The 21787-nt window shown below is 45.2% G+C and overlaps 1 protein-coding gene across 1 annotated transcript in view; it reads right to left on the bottom strand.

Moving 5' to 3' along the window:
• TSPAN7 (tetraspanin 7) overlaps positions 1–16237 on the bottom strand; it is an 89787-nt gene extending 73550 nt beyond the window's left edge. The window contains exon 1 of the mRNA XM_059839973.1: positions 16106–16237. Within this exon, the coding sequence (XP_059695956.1) occupies positions 16106–16186 (81 nt within the window). The 5' untranslated portion in view covers positions 16187–16237. The remainder of the gene's footprint in view (positions 1–16105) is intronic.
• Between the last annotated feature and the right edge of the window lie 5550 nt (positions 16238–21787).

The raw sequence follows: 21787 nt of genomic DNA, 5'->3' as shown, positions 1-21787 counted from the left end.
GTGAAGTTTTGGGAGGAATGTGGCAGTTAACTTTGGAATATGTGTAAGTCCTACAGCCCTTACATCATTTCTTTGGTAACTTGTCATGTCCATCAAGAAGAAATGTTGTATATAGCAGCCTGTGCATGAGCAGCAGCCAAACTAATCTATGGAATAACAGGGGAAGCAACTTCCTCACCATCCATCTCCTGATCTCCCCACTGCAGCAAGGGAGGAAAGAGCAAGATCCTCCTGCTACAGAGAGACCTGAGCTGGACCAAAGCCATTTGTTAGTGGCTTTCCACCCCCTCCTTTCTCATCAAGCCACTAACAAATTAATGAGCTATTTCTCAAGAGCAGAGCTTAAGGGAGGGAAGTGCAAGGGAGTGTTATCATTAAATACTTTGATCCCTTCAGCTGCTTGTATCCAAAACCAGGTGCTTCCTCCTTTGCTGTTCTCCAGAAGGAATGCCATGGGACTCCACTCCACAGCTAACAGGGAGCCACAGCTAAAAGGAGAACCAGGGAATACCCAGCTGCCCCCTGCATCAAGGGTAAATGCATTTGACCATTCTGCACAGCCATATATTCCACGTCCCCCAGAGAAAAGTGGGGATAAACTTACCTTTCCTTCCCTTGAGTGACCAGCCATGTGTTTCTAGTCCTGTCTCCACACACAAAGGTGTTGGTAAAAAAGTTTTTAAGTGAATGCAGAACCTGGCCTTACCCTAAACCCAAGCAAGTTTGTGTACATGGGCCAGAGGGAGAGGAGGAATGGTCACCACCTTCCTTGGTTTCCTCTTCTCTCCCAGGACACTTTAGAGGCATTTCTCATGGATTTTTCCCTGACACATTGCCAACATTTTCTGCTTATGCTCAAAAGACACACATCAAGGCAGCAGGAACCACAGTCAACACAGTGATGTAACACTAGGAAAGTGCAAAGTTCATAAAGCAAGTTGTGAGACAAATCCTTCCAGGCCAGGCTGACAAGAAGGGTCTTCCCCTTGTTCAGCTGCCCAAGGATAAGGGCATATCCTGACAGGACTGCCTTAGGTTATCTTCCACATCATTCTCTGGGCAGTTGTAATATGTTTTATCTACCACAGGTTATTATTCTGCTGGTGAGAATAGAAGGCAGAGGGTGATGAGGCACTGGAAGAGTTTGCCTGGAGAAACTGTGGCTGCCCCAGTCCTGGAAGAGTTCAAGGCCAGGCAGGGTGGAGTTTTGAGCAACCTGGTCTAGCAGGTGGCATCCCTGCCCCCGGCAGGGAATTGGAAGCAGAGGATCTTTCAGGTTCCTTCCAACCCAAACCATTCAGTGGTTCTATGACTGCACCATCCCAGGACTGACACAAGCTCTAGTTGCCTTACACAAAGCAAGGACTGCTCAGCCTCTGTCCATGCAGGGGAAGGGAAAGGATTTAAATGTCAGAACCAAATGAAATGTTATCTTCTAAACTGAAAGCTTACAGGACAGCAGCAACAACAAAAAGAAAAAAAACCAAACCCACCAAAAAAAACCACCAACCCCCCCCCTCAAAAAAAAAAAAACAACCAAACCCAAAAACCACAAAGTAATGAATTTCCAATGACTTTCTGATAGCGAATTTTTCAGTAAGAAGTTTCTCACGTTTTTATTCATGTTGTCTCTTAGCTGAAGAGAAGACAGGTACCAATACATACTCTAAGAGCCCTCTGAAAGGCCAAATCTTAATCACGTGGCCATGTCTGGGATCTCTTGGCCCTTTCCTGCTGGCACCTGGACAAACATCCAATATAATACAGCACAAAGCAAAGGTGGTTGTGGCTAAGCCTTGGCAGAATCAAAGTTTGGCCTCCACAGACTGTGTTTAACATCACAGCTTTCTTCATTCATGCTTTTTCCCTGCCCCCTTGGAGATGTGCCCACTGCTACAGATGAAAACCAGGTTGAAGCATGGGGGATGCTGCCAGCCCAGCATTAGGAAGAAACTTGCCCAGAATATGAGCTCTGCAAGGCAGCCACTTTCTGACACATCCCCCTCTCCTCTCTGGCCCTTTGCCTAGCATGGCACTCAAGTATTTTAGTGCCAGAGCAAGCTAGAGGGGGAAATAGTGGTCAAACCACCAGTGATAAATTCTGGTTTTCTTCCTGCAGTTTTGCATAGGTTACTCCATTTTCAGGCCATCCTGTGGTAGAGCACACATTGAAGCAAGATTACATCATGGACCTGGCTGCTCTCTTCTGTGTATTTTCTCTCACATAGTACATTTGATTACAGGATAAGCAAAAAGAAAAAAAAAAAAAAAAAAAAAAAACAACAACAAAAAAAAGAAAACTAGCAAGCAAAGTGATTTTATCCAAGAAAAAATTCAATATTATTGATCTAGCCCAACATGACCTTGATTTTCACATATGCCAAGACTTCAAATAGAGAGTACCAAAAATCAGATCCCTGCAATTCCAGTGCCAGCTGTGCTTCCTCCTGGGAAGCATTCATGATGCAATCCAAAACACACATGTAGATAACACTGGCTCCTACCCCTGTGATCCTTCCTGTCCTCACTAGCATGGGCCATCTGTTACTGCTTAGCAGGCAGCCCCACCAGACACTGATTGGTACGACTTGCATGAAAAGTATGAAATAAACTGCCAGGAGAAATGGCATTAAGAAGTCTTTCCCAAGCAATTTACCATTTGAAAAGTGTAATTTAAACTGCACCACATAAGGTGATAAAAGAAAACAAAGCATGAACTAAGCCACAGAGCAATCTCTGTCCCTACATGATACCCACTCAGGGGGAAGGAGAAGTGGGAAACAGAAATCATGCTGTGGCTAACCTGAAAATTCTCTCTGCCTGAAAGCAGCATGGTCCAGGAATGCCAGAGAAATTAATTACCTTCTGCTGAGTCCCTGCTGAGCCCTTTGCCCTCTTGTTCACCAAGCCATAGGAGAGGGTAAGAACAAAACAGTGACTGCTTTAGGGCATTCTGCTCTGCTCCCAGCCTGACCAGCTGGGCATTACAAGGGATTTTAGATAGAGCTGCACAGGGCCATCAGAAGAAAACCAGCCTGTCAGTCACCCACTCACATTCAAGATGCACACTAGGATGAATGATCACATCTTTCCATGAGCTGTCACCGCCTACATCCACCAAACACCAAAATACACCTTAATCCAGGCTAGTGAAAAGCCTTAATTTAACTCTGACACAAAACCAAGAGCAGCCAGCATTAATTTCTTCCAGAAAGGCCTCACTGAGGTGTGGGAGAAAGCACAAGCTACAGAATAGGCTCTCAGCATGAACAAACTCCCTTCAACTTGAAGAAATCCGCAAATTAAAAGTTTCCTCCTAGCAGTAAGTTACCTGATACCCTTTTCCTTATAACACGTTCTAGCCTTAAATGACAGCTTGGGAAGTCCCACTGCCCTTCCCAGCACAGCCTCTGCCCCTGTAGGTGCTAGTGCTCTCTCCCTGGGCTAAAGCAGAGTCCTGAGAGCTGCATCCCCACACAGAGTGTTCTTTTTAGCTGCCTGATTACAATTTATCAAACAAAACTGCTAATAACTCTTTGTAGCTGTCATAATATCCACTGCATGAGTAAACCAGAGAGAAACCCTTCTTTGAGCCAGTAAGTCAGTCCAGCTCCTAGAAGCACTTGACAATCCCATTCACAAGACCTGGCAGAATCCACAAATGACAAAATTCTGCATCCTGGTCTTTAACCAGAACTCCACATGAACAAAATCTTCCTCTGTGTCTTCGTGTCCACAGCAGGGTAAGAGCAAACAAACCACCTTGTTCTGGAGGTCACCACTTAAACCTGATCCTGCCTGCCACACTTGGAACACCCCATGGAGATAACAGATCACTGGCACTCAGCACAAAGAGGAGGAGGACATTCTTAAGCAGGTACACCAAGTCTCCTCTCCACGGGGAGCTGTGTCAACATGCTTGTGCCACAGTCAAATGATCTCCCAAAATAAAGGTGGATATCCATCTACAGAAATGTGCAGCTCTTTCCCTGAAGAAAAACTACCCCCGCCCATGCCCTGCATGACAGGCATATTTTTTTCCCCCACTAAAGGGCTTGCCTAACCTGTGAAATCAGGAAAGTTGTGTGGATCATTTCCAGCCATGGAAGCCCACAGCTCACCTGGGGGCTTGCTCTCATGCAGCAGCAGCTCCACTCCCTCTCCCAAGATGCTGGGCAGCCTGAAAGGTTTTTTCAGAGCATTGTTGATGTAGCTTCAGAATAAAGAAGCATCATGGTGTATGAATCTCATAGGTCAGATACAGCCAGCTGCTCCATCATAATCTGCCTTCACAAGCAGATTTCATTCCTCAGAAGCATTCCCATACTCTACAAGCAACATCAGGTAACCCTAATTATTATTTCAGCTTTCTACTCCTTGATTGAAGCAAGATGTCAAACTGAATGCTATAACATAATAATTATTCTAGTTAGGGACTCAAAATAACTGACTCACAGCTGTGCCACATCCTAGACTTGCACCAGTGGCTCTGTCTTATCAATTGAACACAACAACTACTATTTTTTAAGTATTACCACTGGTAAATAAATCCAAAGGTTTAGTTTTGCTATAATTAATTACACAATGTTTTTAAGAATAGAGCAAATACAACATACAGCTATCAATGTTGTAAAAAATCACATCTTATCAACATACAGGGTACAGCCAGGGTCCAGTTTTTTTCTGAATTTAATCCAAATAACATGACTCTGCCATGCCCTCTGATGCCAGCCACAATTCTCAGCAATTATTAATCCACCAGCTGACTCAGGTGGTCACACACTACTCCATCTCATCAACACAGAGAGAAGTCTTTTGCTCTTGTTTCTTTTAGTTTAGGCTTTGTTTTCATTGAAGCTGTGAAATTTTAAACACGATTTTATCTCTTTTAGAGTCCATCTAAACTTCAGTGGCACCACCACACCAGAGGGTCACATATCTTCTTGTAAAATGATTCTGTGCTGCAAAATCACAGGGTACCCAAAACAAGCGTAGAGACCAGAGGCAGGATTTTACTTGACAGAGGAAAGGGAAGAAAGTTTATCCTGTTGAGATATCCAGCACACAAATGGATGATAAACTCTCCCAACCACATGTCTGTGGGAATTCTGAGGAATCCAAGCCAGAGTAACTGTCTGTTTCACTGAACATGAATATTAAGCACAGGTGAATTTCAAAAACCGTTGCCTGGCTGCATAAGACAAGTTTGGTCATGTTTGTTTCCCACTGAATTTAAGCAGAGTGAGATGATGCTGTAAGATTTTACACCTTTCATATGGACCAAGCCGACTCCACCCACACGTGCCCATCAACCAGAGCTGATGTAATTCTTCTTGAAATGTATTTTTATTCCATATTTTTTTGCTTACCAGTATTGCACTAACATATGATGTAGAGCAAATATGTTTCCAAAAGGGAAATTGTAGTGCCACACAGACTTGGGCTTGGTTAACAACTGACAAGCTGGTTAATGGTACTAGAATAAAATCTGGGTAATTGTCTGCTCCTCGCTGATGAGGTGGCTCTTACTCTTATATCATTAATAACTTGACTGATTGCCTAAGAGCTAAGACTTAGCATGAAATTCTTCTCTATATCCTTCAGATTTAGAGGTCTTCAATCTTAAATATTTTTCATATTCAATAGTGCTGAAAAAAAAATAGGAATTAATTTTGGTCTAACACCTGCTATGACACTGGAAATCAAGTGAAATTAAGGGAAGAAATCAACTAAGTGGTTGTGGTTCAGTTATATTCTTTATCATTTGGGGATTGCATTGCTCTAGGAAACAACCAAGCTCCTTGCTTTAATACTGGATATTCTTCATGGCACAGGATTAATCCTGTCTGGTCCCCCAGCAATATGAGGTCAGTGAGCAGGAGGGAAGGGTACACGTTAAATCTGATACTTCTGTTAAAAAATAGCTATGGTGCAGCATGCTCAGCTTTCTGTACAACAGGGACCAAGTTTGTTTTGTGTTAAAGAGTATTACATGCATATCATGCCAGCTCACAGAAACTGAGGAAATTTTTCCGTATCATTCTGATAATTCCATGTGCTGAAAATGCTCTCTAGCACAGACAAACCTATTTTGAGTACAACCATCTTGTCACAAAGCCACTAGCTGTTGCTTACAAAACACAAAAGTCCTGGGAGTGGGAGGTTTTATTTTTGTTGCTAGTTTCTGTTGAAAATTACACAAGTGCTGGATGAAATACTGTTTATGACCACACTGGCTGGTCCAGCACATCTCCTGCAGTTTGTAATTTCACTGGTGAGTACAGAGGGAGAGCCCACCCCACAGGCGCCTGGCAGTGCTCTTGTGTTGGCCAGGAGGCTGCTGGCTGTCCCCTGGCTGTGGCAGGGACCACCTTGGATGGGACAAGGACCAGTGGCCCTGTCTTGCACACCTGTCTGGTGACAATGCCAGAAAACACAGCTGAGGGGGGGTGAAGTCAGTGCTGAACAGGCACAGAGGGCTCTGAGCTGCCCTTTCCATGCTGGGAGGATGCCCAGTGAAAGCATCACTTTGAAGTTGGAGACTAACAGGAAAAGGATTAGAAAGGAGTGGTTTTTTTTCCATAAGGAACTATTTATCTACAAGGCCATGGGCAAAACCAGCAGTTGCCCCATCCTGCCAGTGAAAGCTTTGCACAAGTGCTCTGAAAGCTGCACAGACATCCTGCACATATTCAGTAACTGCAGCAAGGTCACACTGCCTCCTAGAAAGACTCTTGTGTCCCCAGTCCTACCTGCCATGACAGAAAAAAACCTGTAAGGTCATCTCTATGCACTACATTTTTTTTCTTTTTAAATGGTGTGACCTTCTGTTGGAAAATCCTGATTCAATCCCTTTGCATCAGCTCCAGTTTTGTGAGAACAGGAAGCAAGGAATATACCAAGGAATAGGGAAACATTCCTGAAAGTCAGCTCTCCAACATCTTGAGGTCCTGGTTCTTTCTTCAGGAGGTTTTAGATCACACTTGCACAGAGGAAAAACAAAACCCTGAAGACTGCAGGTGATGCACAGATGGCCTATAGGTTATTCAGGGACGAGAGATCAATTTAAGCCTCTAGATTATTTGAACCCACACAATTTAACTCAGCAGTTTTCCTGAAGTATACTGGAAAGAGGAACTCAGTTCCAGGTAAAACTCAAGCTGACCTCAACATTTACAAGCAACTGCACACTGGATCAGCTTTAACTGGCTCAAAGATTCAGCTATACAAAAAAAAGAGCTCTGGCATAGCATCACTGACCTGAAAACAGAGGAAATTAAAAAAAAAATCTCAAAACCATGCAATAATAACAGCTGCTGATTTCCTCTAAGACATTATTTTGCAGGTAAATTGAATCATGCTCTGTCTGCAATCAGTGCACAGCACAGAGCAATAAATGCTACATCCAGCACAGGGCAGCTGCACCAGTGAAAATGAACCCAGCCACAAGATGCAGCCATCAGGGAGAGCATCCAGGTACTGAGGGTAACCTATCTGCATTTGTTTCCTTTCTTTGTTTTCAAAGGGAAACAGACATGCACTTAATTAAGTTCCCATTCCAAGCCTAATTAGAGCCAGTTAGATGTTAAGTACTATTGAAGTGAAACAGGAGGATTGAGTTTCTATCTGTTCTGTTAATGCATACCTGGAAAGTGCCTCCTCTTCTATCTTAACCTATTCTCCCAAGAATGAAAGGCACAACTTTGTGACACATCTCTGGTGTGTTGACTGTCTTTTGATGCAGGGGAGGCCACAGCAAGTTGTAATAAAAATGCTTTGGCCAGGAGACTGTTAGGGAAGACAACAAAAATCATGGGTTCTCCATTGCTGGAAATCTGCAGCAATCCTCCATCTCAAAAAGCTTTTGGAATTGACTTGGATGTGTTTCTACAATCTGTTTACAATGTTCTCCACCTTTTCTTTGGTTGAGGTCACAGCATGGACCTGGACCTCAACAGTCCAAGCAATCTGCACACTGCCATGCACCTTTGTATTATCTTCAAGATGGACAAACATCCCAGTCCAGGTGGATATCCAGGTGTAAATCCATGCAGGCTACAGGGGCCTGCAGACCCCAGGTCCCCATCTCTGCCAGACTTTCACCTGTGGCTCCAAGCCCCAGACTCAACTTTGAAGCCTCGGTGCTGCCCAACTGCACTGATACAACACATGCCATAACACAACCTGTGATGCCATAAACTGGCCTCAGTTTCAAGTCCAGATACAAAAAAAAAAAAAAAAAAATTCAGTGCTACCTGGCATATTCAGGAAATTCTCATTTATTTGAAAAATTCTTTTTTTTTTTAGAATTTCCCAAATCACTAAGTTTATATCATAGAGATGACTACCCCCATCAAAAATGTCAGGTTTTGATATGGCTCCCATTTACTTTCATACAAAATGAGCAATTTTTCATATTCCTTTGCCAAAAAATGCTAAAAGAAATTCTCCAAACACTTCAAAGTTGATTCCAGATGGAGGCCAACCCATGAGAAACTCCATCCAAATGACAAATGTTTTTAAAACTTATCAAATTACTAAATCAGCATGGCCTAGCTGAATCCTCAGTTGCAGGAGATGTACTCAGGTCCTTACAGGCAGAGTTTCCTGTGTGCTGAGTTGCAGATGAGCTTTGCTGGTGGCACTCAGTGCAATTTGCTGTTCCTGTTCCTGCATTCTCTGAAGCAGTGCCCATAATCCAGTCAGGAACAAGAGCCTGAGGAACTTGTCAGCTTCCCTGGCAGCTCCCATCCTGTGGCAGCAGCAGGTCTGAGCTGATCATTTCTGTTCAGAGGCATTAAGGCACTGAGTGGTTATGTGGGTCAGACAGCAGGGGCTTCCTTCTCTTCCCAGTTTAAGGGGAATGTAAGTGCTCCTTTTCCTATGATATTTACAGGATTCCACTCTTTTCTCCTCTCTGACTTCTCTGCAGAACCTTACAAGCATGCCAGCCTTTTCCCTAGCTCTGCTCCCAAGATCCAGAGGCTTCTGCAGATTAGGTCCATCACGTCATTATTCACCCCATCACATTCTCCTAGCAATTGAACTCCTTAAAAATATCCTTTTTGACTATAATAACAAAAAAAATAACATTTCAGTTTGATCCATGCAAATCCACATTCAGCCCAAACCAAATCCAACCTTTCCTCAAAGCTCTCAGCAAATATCTCCCAATAATAAATGATGGCAAAATTTCAACCTTCTGCTCAGCCCAGGCTGTTGGTGACTGTGGTGAATCCTGCCTGACTTTTGGGAGAGGGTCACTGCCAGCATCACACAGTGACCAGCCACCAGCCACTCAGCCCAGCAGTTCAGGGAGATGGGAATAGCAAGAAACAGAGAGGCAAGGGGGGGCTGCTTGCTTCTTGTAAAAATTTTAGTATTGTCCCCAGAAACACAGAGATGAAAAAAGCACATCTGGAAAATGTCTTGCAAAACACTACATGGAAATCACAGCAAAATCAGTATTAACAACATTAACTTCCACTCTTTCATTACAGTAGCTCCTAAAAGTCCTGTGTCCTCCTCCCAGAGCTCAAAGAGCCAGCTCAGCTATGAAGTAATGATAATCCAGTAAGACACAAGTGTGCCATGCTTCAGAGTCCCTTTAGTGCAAGGGAAATTCAAATGCTTCCCTCTGCTACCCCAGAACTGTGATAGAGACAGAACATTTCAACCATCTGCCCACCACCATGAGAGAGAGCTAAGATGGAAAGAAGCCTGCTCTGCCCATCTCTCATCTCTGAGATGATTAAATGCTAATTAATAGAAATGAGCCTAAAGAAGTAACATCATGCAAATAAAAATGGCTGTACAATATCTGTCATCTGCTCCCCACAGTCACTTCTGGAGTTCTGCATTTTATTCCAAAGATTGAGTCCCGAGGTTTGCAAGGTACTGAGATCAACAGGGCTGAAAAGTGCAAATTTGGTGGCTGCAGAAGGGACTCAGCACTAGAGCAAAGCCAGCATCTCTGTAACAAGCATCACTGGGTTTAAACAGCATGTGAAAGATTGAAGGAGATGTTTCTGCAAGCTCACATGCACAAAGAGCCTTTCTAGATATTCATCTATTAACTCACTGGCACGTAAATTTGTAGGACAGTTGCAACAACAGAAGAAATGATGATAAAAATCCAGAGATGGAGACAACTAACAGTACCAGGTAACCTAATTTCCCTCCCTGACAGCACAGGGAATTGATAAATAGTCACAGAATGAGAGATAAAATCAGATTATTGGATCCATTTTAAATTCCCTTGGTTTACCTACGATAATTGCCTCTGTTTCCTTGACAAGCAAGGCTGGAATGAAGCAGCATCCAAGGACTCTACTGCTGTTTTCATGGAAAAGTGCTAACGAGGCCTCCCCAGCACCTTTCCCTAGAATTTATATTTACCCTGTTTAGCACACACCAGGTTGCTCAGAGCAGGAGGGAGCACTAAACAGCCAAATGTTTACTACACAAACAGTGGCACTCCCCCACAGCCTCATGCCCTTCCTTCCCAGTGAAAAACAAGGGCTCCTGTCTCTGCTTGGTTATGAATGCATCCTGTGCCTTCCCAAACAGAACTGAAACAACTTCCAAGTCACCCATTATCCCCCTTCACCAGTCCAAACTGACCCACTAATGTGAAAATGTCACATCCTCAAACTACAGAACTGTCCTGATGCAAACTCCAAGGTCAAGGGGTCGCACTTGCTGAGATGCAAGCACAGCTCCACAAACAGAAAAGGAGCATCTAGCCAACAGCAAAGTCAATTATTCCATTAAATGAGGTGAAAAATGCTAATTTGTACCAAAACCACACCATTTTCAGAATGTGAAAAATCCCAATCAAAACCCCACTAAACAAAGCCAAGCTGTGTACACATCCCAAGAAGGAATTTACACATCCCAAGAAGGAATTTACAAAGCTGACTCTGGAGTTATGGTTTCAAACACCATCTAGCCTTTTTTGTTGTTGTTTTTAAAAATCCAGCTATTTATTTAGCCAACAGAATTCACCTTGGGCTGTGCTTACTAGAAAACACCATTATCTTTAATCTTGCATGTATATCATTAGGAGAACAGAACAGGGAACAACTGACTTAAGGATAAGGAGGCAACTGCATGAGGTTTGTGCCTGAGCAATGGAACACTTCAAATCTGTCATGATGGGAGGGTACTGTGCATTTTTGAGAGCTTGGGTTTTTTTTGGGATTTCAGGTAACTACATATGAGTAATAACACTTCTTTCTAAAAGTATAGCAATGTTGACTTTGCAATCAAATGGAACCACCAAGAGATTGAGCAATCTAAGCCACATGGGAAAGCTAAAAATTTCCCAAAATATTTCCTCTAAAACCATCTGCTAACATATATTTTAAAAGAATTAAAAGAAAAGAAATACAGGCATGGTAAGAGGTATTAAAAAGACCAGAAACATGCAGGAACCAATGCAGAAACACTGGAAAGAAGATTTGGGGAGAAAACCAGTTATTTCAGCAGCCCAGCTGGACACATATAGGGGAGATGACTAATGCCACTAGTAACTCAAAGGGACACACAAATTTAATCCACATTGTAATGCAGAGCTTAGATGGCTGCATTTGAGGATGGGTCAGGAGTTGAGCCATAAATCTGTGTTCCCAAGCAGGCTGCCACACTCATTCTTTGTCTCAGTCATTTCCTGGAAAACAGCTCTGTGAGCCCCTAGAATGGCAGGGAAATGCCCCCTCCACCCTCCTGCCACAGTGGGAGGTGTCTGTCCCAACAGCAGAGCCACTCCCAGCACCCACAAGTGACCCCCCCTTCTGGGGGAATTCTGAGAAGATGAAAATGGAGAGGCACTTTAAATCACTCACCAGGACTTCCCACACCTCCCACGGCAGAGGGGCACTGAGCCCATCCCCCTTCTTGGGGCCATCTCCAGACCCCCTGACCTCCACACCAGTGACACCACACTCCCAGAGGAGCTGGCTAAAAGAAGAGGAACTGTATGAAAACACACCATTTCCACCTTTTTTAAAATCACAGCCAAGCAACCCTTCCCTGCCCCACCTCTCTCCTGCCACCTGCCAACTTCCAAGGGGTCACACCAGGATGCACAGGTCTATTTTCAAGGCAATAAAACTTAGAAAACCAAACTACCACTGAGTAGGTATCTTAGCTCTGATTTTGTCACACAGCCAAAGACACGCCAAGTTCTAAGAACCTAATGTAGTCCCCAAAGACTTTGGAAGATGCTCTTCAGATCAGCGACCCACCTTGGAACATTTCTAAATGGAAACTCTACTTACATGCTTTTATGACACTACCTGACAGCAAGGAAACCCCACGCCAGCAGGACAGCACACACAGAGCACTCATTTGGGGGCCAAGTGTCTCACAGGGCCTGGGATCAGAAAGCAATCACTTTGCTACTGTGCCTATTCAGGGCAACAACAAGCTTTGCATGGAAGACAAAACCATTTTCCTCAGCCAAATAACTTTAAGGACAAGTGCATGCCCCCTTAAAGCTCCCTCCCAAAACACATTGAGGCTGGCAGTTAATTTGGTAACAAAATATATTTAGAAGGCTACAGTGAAATATTAATTATACACGTTTTAAGACCAAAGGTTACTGAAGTACTAGACAAATACAAGGTACTGAGGGGTACTTCAAGGTTTCTCTCTCCTATAAAAAAATTCACTTAGAATTCTAATCCAAAATTCATTTTCTCTTAAAAACAAGACAGGCTCTAACTTGGATTTCTATGCAAGCAATTTATGATACCCAAAAGGAAAAAATAAAAATAGCTAACAGCCAAGCAGAGCTTTTATCACCTTTTTTTAATCTGCTAGTTCCAAACCAGATGCATTCAGTACAGAATTCTGATTAGGAAAAAAATGGCTGTTGAATTTTTATTACTACATCCCTTAAGGACCAAAAGTGGTAACCTTAGGCATTTAATGTGTTCTATGAATAACAATGCATATGAGCACACAAAAAGCTTGTTATCTCTGTTTATGGAATTTTTTTACCATGTTGATACATTTACAGAAAGAAGTTGAGAAGTATGGTGAGGGGGAGGAGAAGAAGCTATCAAAATAACAAGTTACATTGAACAAAACCTATTTGGGAAGGAACAAGCCATGCAGTATGAAATTTGAATGAACTGTGTCTCCCCATTACGGTCCTACAGCTCCCATGAAATCTGTGCAGCCTCATTTAATGCTTATACTAAAAGCCTTCACCTATACACATCTGTCCCACAAATACAAATGCAATTCATATTTAAGCCTGACAAAAAAATCACTTGTTGTGGGAACATGCTGTGTATGCAGACCTTCTTATTTTATAAACAACGTGAAACACACAGGAGTCCTTCATGATGGCTCAGAACAGCTCACTGGATGCAAAGAAGCATCTTCTCCCCACTCCCTCACATCTGTAACCACCTGACCCACCAGGCAAAGGGTTGCCACCACACACCACCCTGCCACAGGACGAGTTTCTGCCCTGTGTTGTATCACAGCTCCATTGCCACAGCTAGAAAAAAACCCCATACAAACTGCAGCTAAGCAACACAGAGCTTTCTCCTTCAGAAATCAGCTTACAACCTCTCCAAAAAATGTGGGAAAGCCGTCAGAATAAAAAATTACAAACCAGCCATTTGTGGTGCTGGCATGGTTTCCTTCTGGTATTTAGCTCAGTCCAAGAAAAAAAAATAAAATAGTTCCTCCATTCCTCCAATGGAATCCTTCTCATATTTTCAGCTCTGAGAATTCACAAGGACTCAAGTTGAGTTACACTGACTCTGGAGCCAGCAGATTCTAAGAGTAAAAAAATCACCCCAGAAAATAATGCAGGGGGGTTGAGGGAAGTCCATACATCCCTCAGCTCTCAAACTTGCCTGAAATAAAGAAAATGAGCACACAGCCAGAGCAAACCATGTTTTTGCTCTTCTCATGGCATCCTGCTCCAATTTATTCTAAATGGGTTCAGAGCCCAGAAAGAGGAAAAGAAATATGAATTAGCTTTTGTTCTTCCTTTTAGCACAGAAGAACTGATAAAGACTTAGAATCTGCTGTCAAATGCTCTGGGTCTTTACCAAATCCTTTGCTGTCTTGTCCCACTGAGACCTGCCTATGTCCCTTGGCTGGTGCCTTGAGAAACCAGATGCAACAGCAAGCATGAGTCTTCATTCTCCTTTGATCATGGCTGCAGGATTCTGTCTCCAACCATTGATTTCCTCCTCCTTTTCCAGGCTCAAGGAAGAGGACAAACAGAGACTCTGGCAGCCCTCGAATGTTCAGTAACTGGAAGAGTGGGCCATGCCCTTGGAGAAGACCAGGAGACACAGGAGGCTGACCCACAGCTCAGAGGAAGGGAGTTCACAGCAGAGCATCCCACCAGCAGAGCCGCCTTGCTGGAGCCCCAACCCGAGCTCAGCTGTGCCATTTACCCTACGAGGTCCCAGCTGTCAACCTGGCCTGGCATCCTGACAGCCTACAGCACAAATGCCCTCAGCCAGCTGCTTGGCTCAGGGTACAATTCTCTCTTTTTAAATGAGATTAGCGTTGGTGAAATGTGCTAGCTCAACGGGCATGCTGATCTAAGCCCTCTGTTTATTCGGGTTGCAGCAGATACAACGATCACTTAAAAAAAACAAAAAGACACAATTTAAAAAGATGCCATGAATTCGCCTGAGCTCCTGCAGTTGCTCACTCATCACAGAATGAAGAGGGGTTTCTTACAGATCTGCTGAGAACTGAGGACTGGAAAGGATGAATCTTGAAACTGTGGTAAGTACATTAACTTAGCCACCAACCTCCTTGAGACTAATGAGAAGAATAATCTACTTGCCAACAAAAAGCCCAACAGATTATTCTGGCTTCCTATCCATTTTGGTCATCAGACACCTCTGCTGCCACCAAGATTATTAAAAAAGAAGTGGGGGGGGGGGGGATATGTTAAATATCTGGGGGGGAGGGCACGAGGGAGCCAATAACACCGAGATACTGACATAAGTATGGATAAACAAAAATGTGTTTTAGTTATGCTTTAAAAAAAAAAAAAAAAAAAAAAAAGGAAAGCCTATGAAGTTAAAGTTGAAACAGCTGAAGTCCTATGTTCACTGTAAGGATGTCAAACGTTATTGCCATGAATAAGCAATTCTTTGTTTAGAATGCCTTTTTAAGCAGAAAGATGAAGATTTGAGTCAGTGTGTTTCGCAGGCACTTTCCACAGCGCAGAGCTACCAAACCGAGAGAGCACAACCAGCTCCCCCGGCTAGGAAGTGACAAATGCGCCTCAGTGCGCTGTGCCGATGATGTGCGGAGCAGGTCTCTAACTGCACACAGCGGGGCCATTATCGTGTGTTGCCACCGTGTGCCATTAAAAGGTCTTTAACCTGCCGATCGCCGCCGCGATACGCGGCTCCTGCCGGGGATCTGCTGACTAACAGGCCGGGGAGCTGCGAAAACCTCCAGCCCCGGGGTCGCCTGAAAAACACGGCCGGGCCGCCCGTCAGGCAATCGCGGCAACTCAATTAATGCATCTGGGTCAGGAAAATGGTTTGCGGGAGCCTGAGCCCGGTTACGAAACGCGGGTACCGCGGCCGGGGCGAGGGCAGCCCCCGCTGCGCGCAGGTACCGGGGGGGCTCGGGGCGGCATCCCCCGCGCCCCGCGGAGGGACCGGGATGCGGCGGCAGCGGGGACACGGTCCGGCAGCGGGGACACGGTCCGGCGTGGGGACACGGTCCGGCGTCGGGACACGGTCCGGCCGGCCAGGGGGGCAGCGGGGAAGGGGCAGGCTATGCAGGCTTTCAGGGAGACCCCAGCAACTTTCCCCCCGCGGGGGCTCGGGAGGATGTGCTCGCCGCGAGAGGAGGCAAAACCCATCATTTTTCATGCATGGAAATGTGTGTGTATGTGTGTAAGCTCATATATATGTGTGTGTGTGCGCGCAGATCTGTATCCGGCGGACATGCCCCGTCCCCGCTCGCCCGGCGGTGCCACCCCGGCCGAGCCGCGCTGCGGAGCCCCCCGTGCCCCCCGCCCCGGGCAGGTGGGGGCCGGGGGGTGCCGGGCCGTGCCCTGCGGTGCCCGTGTGCCCGCGCCGCGCCGAGCCGCACTCACCCAGAACACGAAGGAGTAGATGATGAGGAGGGTTTTCAGACACGTTATCACGGGTTTGGTCTCCATTCTCCTCGATGCCATAATACTGAGATCCCGGCTGCAGGCTGGGCGCGGGAGGAGGCGGAGGAGGAGGGAGGGAAGGGGGAGGGAGAAGGGAGCGGGGGGGCGGAGGGAGGTGAGCTCAGCGCCCGGCTGCCGCGGCCGGGCTCACCGCGCCTCCTGCTGCCGCCGCTGCCGCCCGGGGACCCCCGCCCCGGGCAGCGCACAGGGGGCTCGAACATCGTCTGCCGGGGGGCGGCCGCAGGGGTGACATTTACTGGAAGGTCTCGGGGAGGGGGAGGGAGTTGAGGTTTTGAAAGATGAGGTGAAAGACACCCCCCGGCCGCCCCGTTTTCTCGGGAAGATGCTCGGAGGCGTTGCTTGGGCTGCTCAGGGGCTTGGAGATGGAGGCGCTGCACGGTCGGAGCTGCAGAGGGAATTGCCCGTACGGGAGAAAATATCTTTCAGTGTCACGATTAAATGTGTGTTCCTGCACAAGCTTCAAATGTCTGGAGACCACAGCAAGGGCAAGTAGCACAGGTTTGACGGTGCTCTGGTCACAGCCACGCAGTCTGGCTGAGCAAGCCTGTACCTAAGAGCAAGAGCTCTGCACCGAAGCCATTGAAGGGGCCAGGGCTCCTCCAGCTCTCTGCCTGTGCCTCTTTTGCAGCTCTAGTGCAGGTGACTGTGTGGAGAATGTAAGAGCTGTGACCTATGGACGGTGCTTTACAAGAGCCTGGCCCCTGGCCTTGGCTTTTTGTCAGCATCGAACATGAACTCTGTGCTAAAACTACTCTGGACATCGAACCCCAGCTAAACTGATCAGAAACCTCACACTTCTATGTCTTTGAGACCCTCAGCTTCAGCTGGAACAGAGCTGGCTCAGCTCTGCCTGGAGGGACAGCACACCCCGAGAGGGCACACAGCTCCGGAGAGAGCCTGCTCCTCCTCCTTGTCACCGCAGCCACCCCTGGGGAATCCAGCAAGGGGTGGACAGCAGGGAAATAACCGAGCTGGTCTGGGCACGGAAAAGGAGCTGATCCTGCAGAGCCCTGGCAGCACAGAGGGGATGCCTTCAGGGTTTTTTCTGTAGTTCACAATTTGGAGGAGGTTATGTGTGCAGGGGAGTGGATGCTAGAGCACTGCCTGTCCCTCCTGAGTGGTGTGGCTGCACACAAAGCTGATCCATGGATCAGGATCTGGACCATGCCTTTAACTGCATTAAAATCAAAACAAGGTCATCACTAAACAGCGAATCTCCTGAAGCGACAAAAGTAATGTAGTTTGTGCAGCTGAGACATAGCAAAGTGATGAAACAGCCCTTGCCATTCAAGAGACAGTGTTTGAAAAACAGAGTGAGAAAAAAAAATGGTTCCTGAGCAAGTGCTTTTGTAATATGCAGAAGTTTTGCCATGAAGACTGATGCAGGATTTTGCTGGGTTTAACTTATGACTTTTAGAGCTGTTAGCCTACTGTTTCCCAAAACAATGAAGGCATCTAAAAGATGCTTGGAGAGGGAGCATTCTGCAGGAGATACTGGGGGTTTTTTAAGCAATCACCACTTTTGTGGAAAATTCAGATGACAGGTGCATAAATCTTTATTGGCTTGGCCATTAAAATGTAAATAAGGGCACTAACTGCAAAAAATTGTATTGACACTAACAACAGTTATAAATATTCACTGTACAAAAATTACACCAAGATTTTTGACAGAAAATAGCTCCAAGCTGGAGAATTCTCTTCCTGCCTCTCACACATGGGCTGTAGAAAGATAAATGCTGCTGTCACAGCCCAGGGGACAGCAGCCATTTATTTCAGTAGCTATGGTTATACTTGCCCTCCCCTTCAGGTGTTTTTAAGAAAGCATGAAACAAACTATAATATCAATCAGAATGGATATTTGGGTAGATGCTGATTTTGACAAAGACTCCCATTTTCTGCCAATAGCATGTGATTTTAGGTCACTCTGTGCTGTAGTGCCTAATTTAGGATATATCCCCTGAGTCTTCTCAGAAGGATGTGTTGGGGATCTAAACTGAATGAGTGCCTACAAAGCCTCCCTTGACAGTGCTGTTAAAACTCATAGGATTTTGCACCAGGGAACCAGAGAGAAAACAGAGGTGCAAGAAGAAAAGTCCACATCAGGAAATACAGCTCCTTTCTTCACAAATGTCAGTCCTGGAGGGATGATGTCCTGAGGACTGAGAAACAGAGGCTCCATGATAATCTCCACCTGAGCCTGCAGTCTTCTCACCAGTCTGTATTTGGAGGAACTCTGAGTTGCTTTTTGGCATGCAGTCAAGGAGGATAAACTTTATTGGATGTAGATGCAAATTTTGGATTAAAAATGAGGATGTCTGAACAGAGCTGAACAAAAATCTGCCTGATTACAGCAAATACCATTAAAATATGACAAGAGCACTGAGCCATCAAACATTTTAGGCTTAAATGGAATTACTGAACAATTGCTAGCCTTTATGTGTGGCTTGGAAACACATCTACCTTTAAAAAATATTTTTATCACAGTTTTGCAGATTTGGGAGGGCAGATTCTCAAGTATTACTTGAACAAAATCAAAGCAAGCCTTTCTAAAGCAAAATACATTTTCAGTTCTGTAATCCACGTTTGCATATTTGGGAACATAATTGCTCTTCACATCTCCCCACAGAGAGAACATTCTTGTAGTTATTCAAAACAGGACATTTGTGCCTAACTGTGTCATTTGAAAAATATTTCTTTAAAACACTGGCAGTTTGCAGGGGTTTCTTCTACAATCTGTAAGCTTGTATTTCTTCATAATGCACAGGGAATATCCTGTCTTAATAAGTGAAAGCATCAGTTTAGAAGGAGTTCCTTCATCCCTTGCCAGAGCATTGAAAGTAAAATGAGGACTTCCATCTTTACCTGAAGCTGATCTTGGCTATTTGATGGGTAAATAACTACTTTCTGGGGGTATAGGTGGAAAAATGTGAAGGTCTCACACTGTTCTGCAATGACAGCAGTGAGAAATGTGGTGCTTTTCTCTTCATGCCCATTCTGGCCTTTCACGGATTTTCTGTGGTGCTGTTGAATGTAAAGGCAGCAACCTCTGCTATCCTTTATTGGGCATTCATTATAATCCACACTCACTTCATCCTCCCTGGAGAGCAGAGGTTTGAGGGGTTTTTTGTCCTTTTCCCTTTCCCTTCCATGTGACCTGCCAGTGGCTGTCCTCAGCTGGCAGAGCCTGCATCACTCTGCTGCGGAGTAACCACAAACCTTGTGGCAAAATGCAGGAAGCAGGAGGAAAAACAAGTGTCTGATAATTTTGCTGCACTCATGGGTCACAGGTAACTCTCTTCAGGTCCCACTGACACCTCTGCATCGTGCATCCCTCAGCTCTAAAAAAGCAAAGCTCTGGCACAGCAGCCAGTTTGTCACATGGCTGGTGGCACATTTGTCACATGGCTGGTGGCTGCATGCTTCTGGCAGATGCATCAGTGGGACCAAGCTGCCAGGCCCAGGCCCCAAAGTGTGTTTTCTGAAGATGCCTCAGGCTTTATAGGTCCCCAGGGAAGAACTGTGGGGTTTCAAAACCACTGCCAGAGAATGATTTGCCAGTAAAGAGCCTGTAAGGAGATGAATGTAGTGTTGACAAAGTCACCCAAGGTATTTCCTTTTACCCCAACTTGGAAAGAAAGGCTGTCCTGCAGCACAGGCATAAGGGGGCACACACAGACATCAGCTTCTGAGTTTGGCAACACATATGAGTTATGAAATGAAATTCATATTCAGCACTGATACAACATAAAGGGTTCTGCAGTACTGAGATTGTGGTGCTGACCCTGATGAGCAGCAGTACCTGTTTGCAGAGGAAGTAGTAATGTTAGGAAACTTTCTCAAACCTTTTAAGAAGGTCTTTAGGATGCTTTGTAGGAAGCACCTCATGCTTTATGAATGATGCTCAGTTTATGCTCTAATGTTAGGCCAAATACAGATGTCCTTTATCCCATTTCCCTTCAGAGCAGGCATGTAATATCTGACTTTTATCAGTACCTTTGATACCAATAAGCTTTTCATAACTCTTCATATTTCTCAGAAAATGCCTTGATTTAGAAGGGAAGTTTATAGCTGTTTTGTGGGCAGGTACTTCTGCTGGCCTGTGATGACTTTCCTGATTACTCCAAAGCTTTGTGAAGTGTCCTCTTGAAGGGAATGGAACAGAAATACATTTGTGACTAAGCATAACTACCACAACAGGATAAATTAAGATCACCAGCATTTACAGAGGGAGGGTGGAGGACTTGGAAAAGATAAGAGGTCAGAGAGCAGAAAATACACAAAGGGCATATAAATACACAAAGAGCAGGTCTGTGTTATTTCAGGAGCATTATTACATCTCCAGATGATGGGAGTTTTGACGCACAGCAAGAAGAACGGAGCCATACAATTTTATTATCTTCATCTTTAGCAATAAAGTGATAATTAACCCTGCACATTTGCCAAGTCACTCAAATTGGTTTGTCACACTGTATTTTCTCTTTTTTTTTTTTACTTTGTAGTTATGAGCAACAACACCAGCTTCTGTCTTGTGTATCCCTGGAATACCTGGACATTTTCTTAAGGTCAGTAGATAATTTACAATAATCTTGGGAGAAATTAGGTAATTTCTTCTTCTGGAAGGATCAATGTGAGGGGCCAAGAAACACTTAGGAGGTTACCCCCCTCTGTGGTTTTCTGTTATTTAGCTTCTGTCAAGGAGTGTGGATGGTCTGCGCTGGGTTAAACTGTGAACACCAGAGCAGTCAGTACTGGTTGTATTTTCCTCCTTCTCCTTTCTTGACTGTGCCATGATTTGTTTCCATTAGATTTCTATTCTGTCTGCCCTGAAGCAAAAGCAGGCAGAACTCGGCCCCTTCTCCAGTGCTGGCAGAAGTTACCCATTGTCATGGCTGGTCTCTGAGAGTTTGCAAAAGAAACAGGGGCAGGAGAGCAAATCCCAGCTTCTCTGGTCTGCAGCAATCCCCCAACGGGACAGACACAGGCTCCTGGCTGGTGTGGCAATGTCTGGCTGCATGCTGTGTGGTGTTTTCTGGCCTGGGTAAGACACTGGTCAGCCTGGCACCTGCGAGGACCTGCCAGGCCCTGGACCTTGTCTCTGACAGCACCCACAGGTGGCACATGGACCTCTTGCCTGGGGTGCTCCTACTCTTGTTGCCCCAGCTGCACACTCTGGATTTTTTATGTCAGCCATAAGAGCAAGAGTGTTCGCATCCTTTCAGCAGTGACCACTCCAGTTTGGAAACAGGTTTGAGAAAACCTCATTTTTCCCTGAGGCTTGCATTTCCTTGTATGCATCTCAGGTTGAGTTCCAGAGGAAAGGAAACTATAACCTAAGTCTTGTGCAGCTATTTGAGCAGAAAGGGAATTCTGGATGTCCTCAGCTTATGGACAGTGGGATGGGGAAAGCTCAGGTGTGAGACAGCTGATGGAGCATGGGCAACATGGGTGCTGCTGAGGGAGATCAAGGTGTGGAGTGTGATAGTCCAAGAGACTATGTGAAAAGCACCACAGAGGCTATGGGAACACCAAGAGCTCTTTAGTAAATAGCCATGCTCAAGGTAAAATGAGTACATAATCATACCATGTACATATCATAATCAT

The sequence above is a fragment of the Haemorhous mexicanus genome, chromosome 2 (genome assembly GCF_027477595.1).
Source record: "Haemorhous mexicanus isolate bHaeMex1 chromosome 2, bHaeMex1.pri, whole genome shotgun sequence".
NCBI lineage: Eukaryota > Metazoa > Chordata > Aves > Passeriformes > Fringillidae > Haemorhous > Haemorhous mexicanus.
This window is presented reverse-complemented; position numbering and strand designations above follow the sequence as displayed.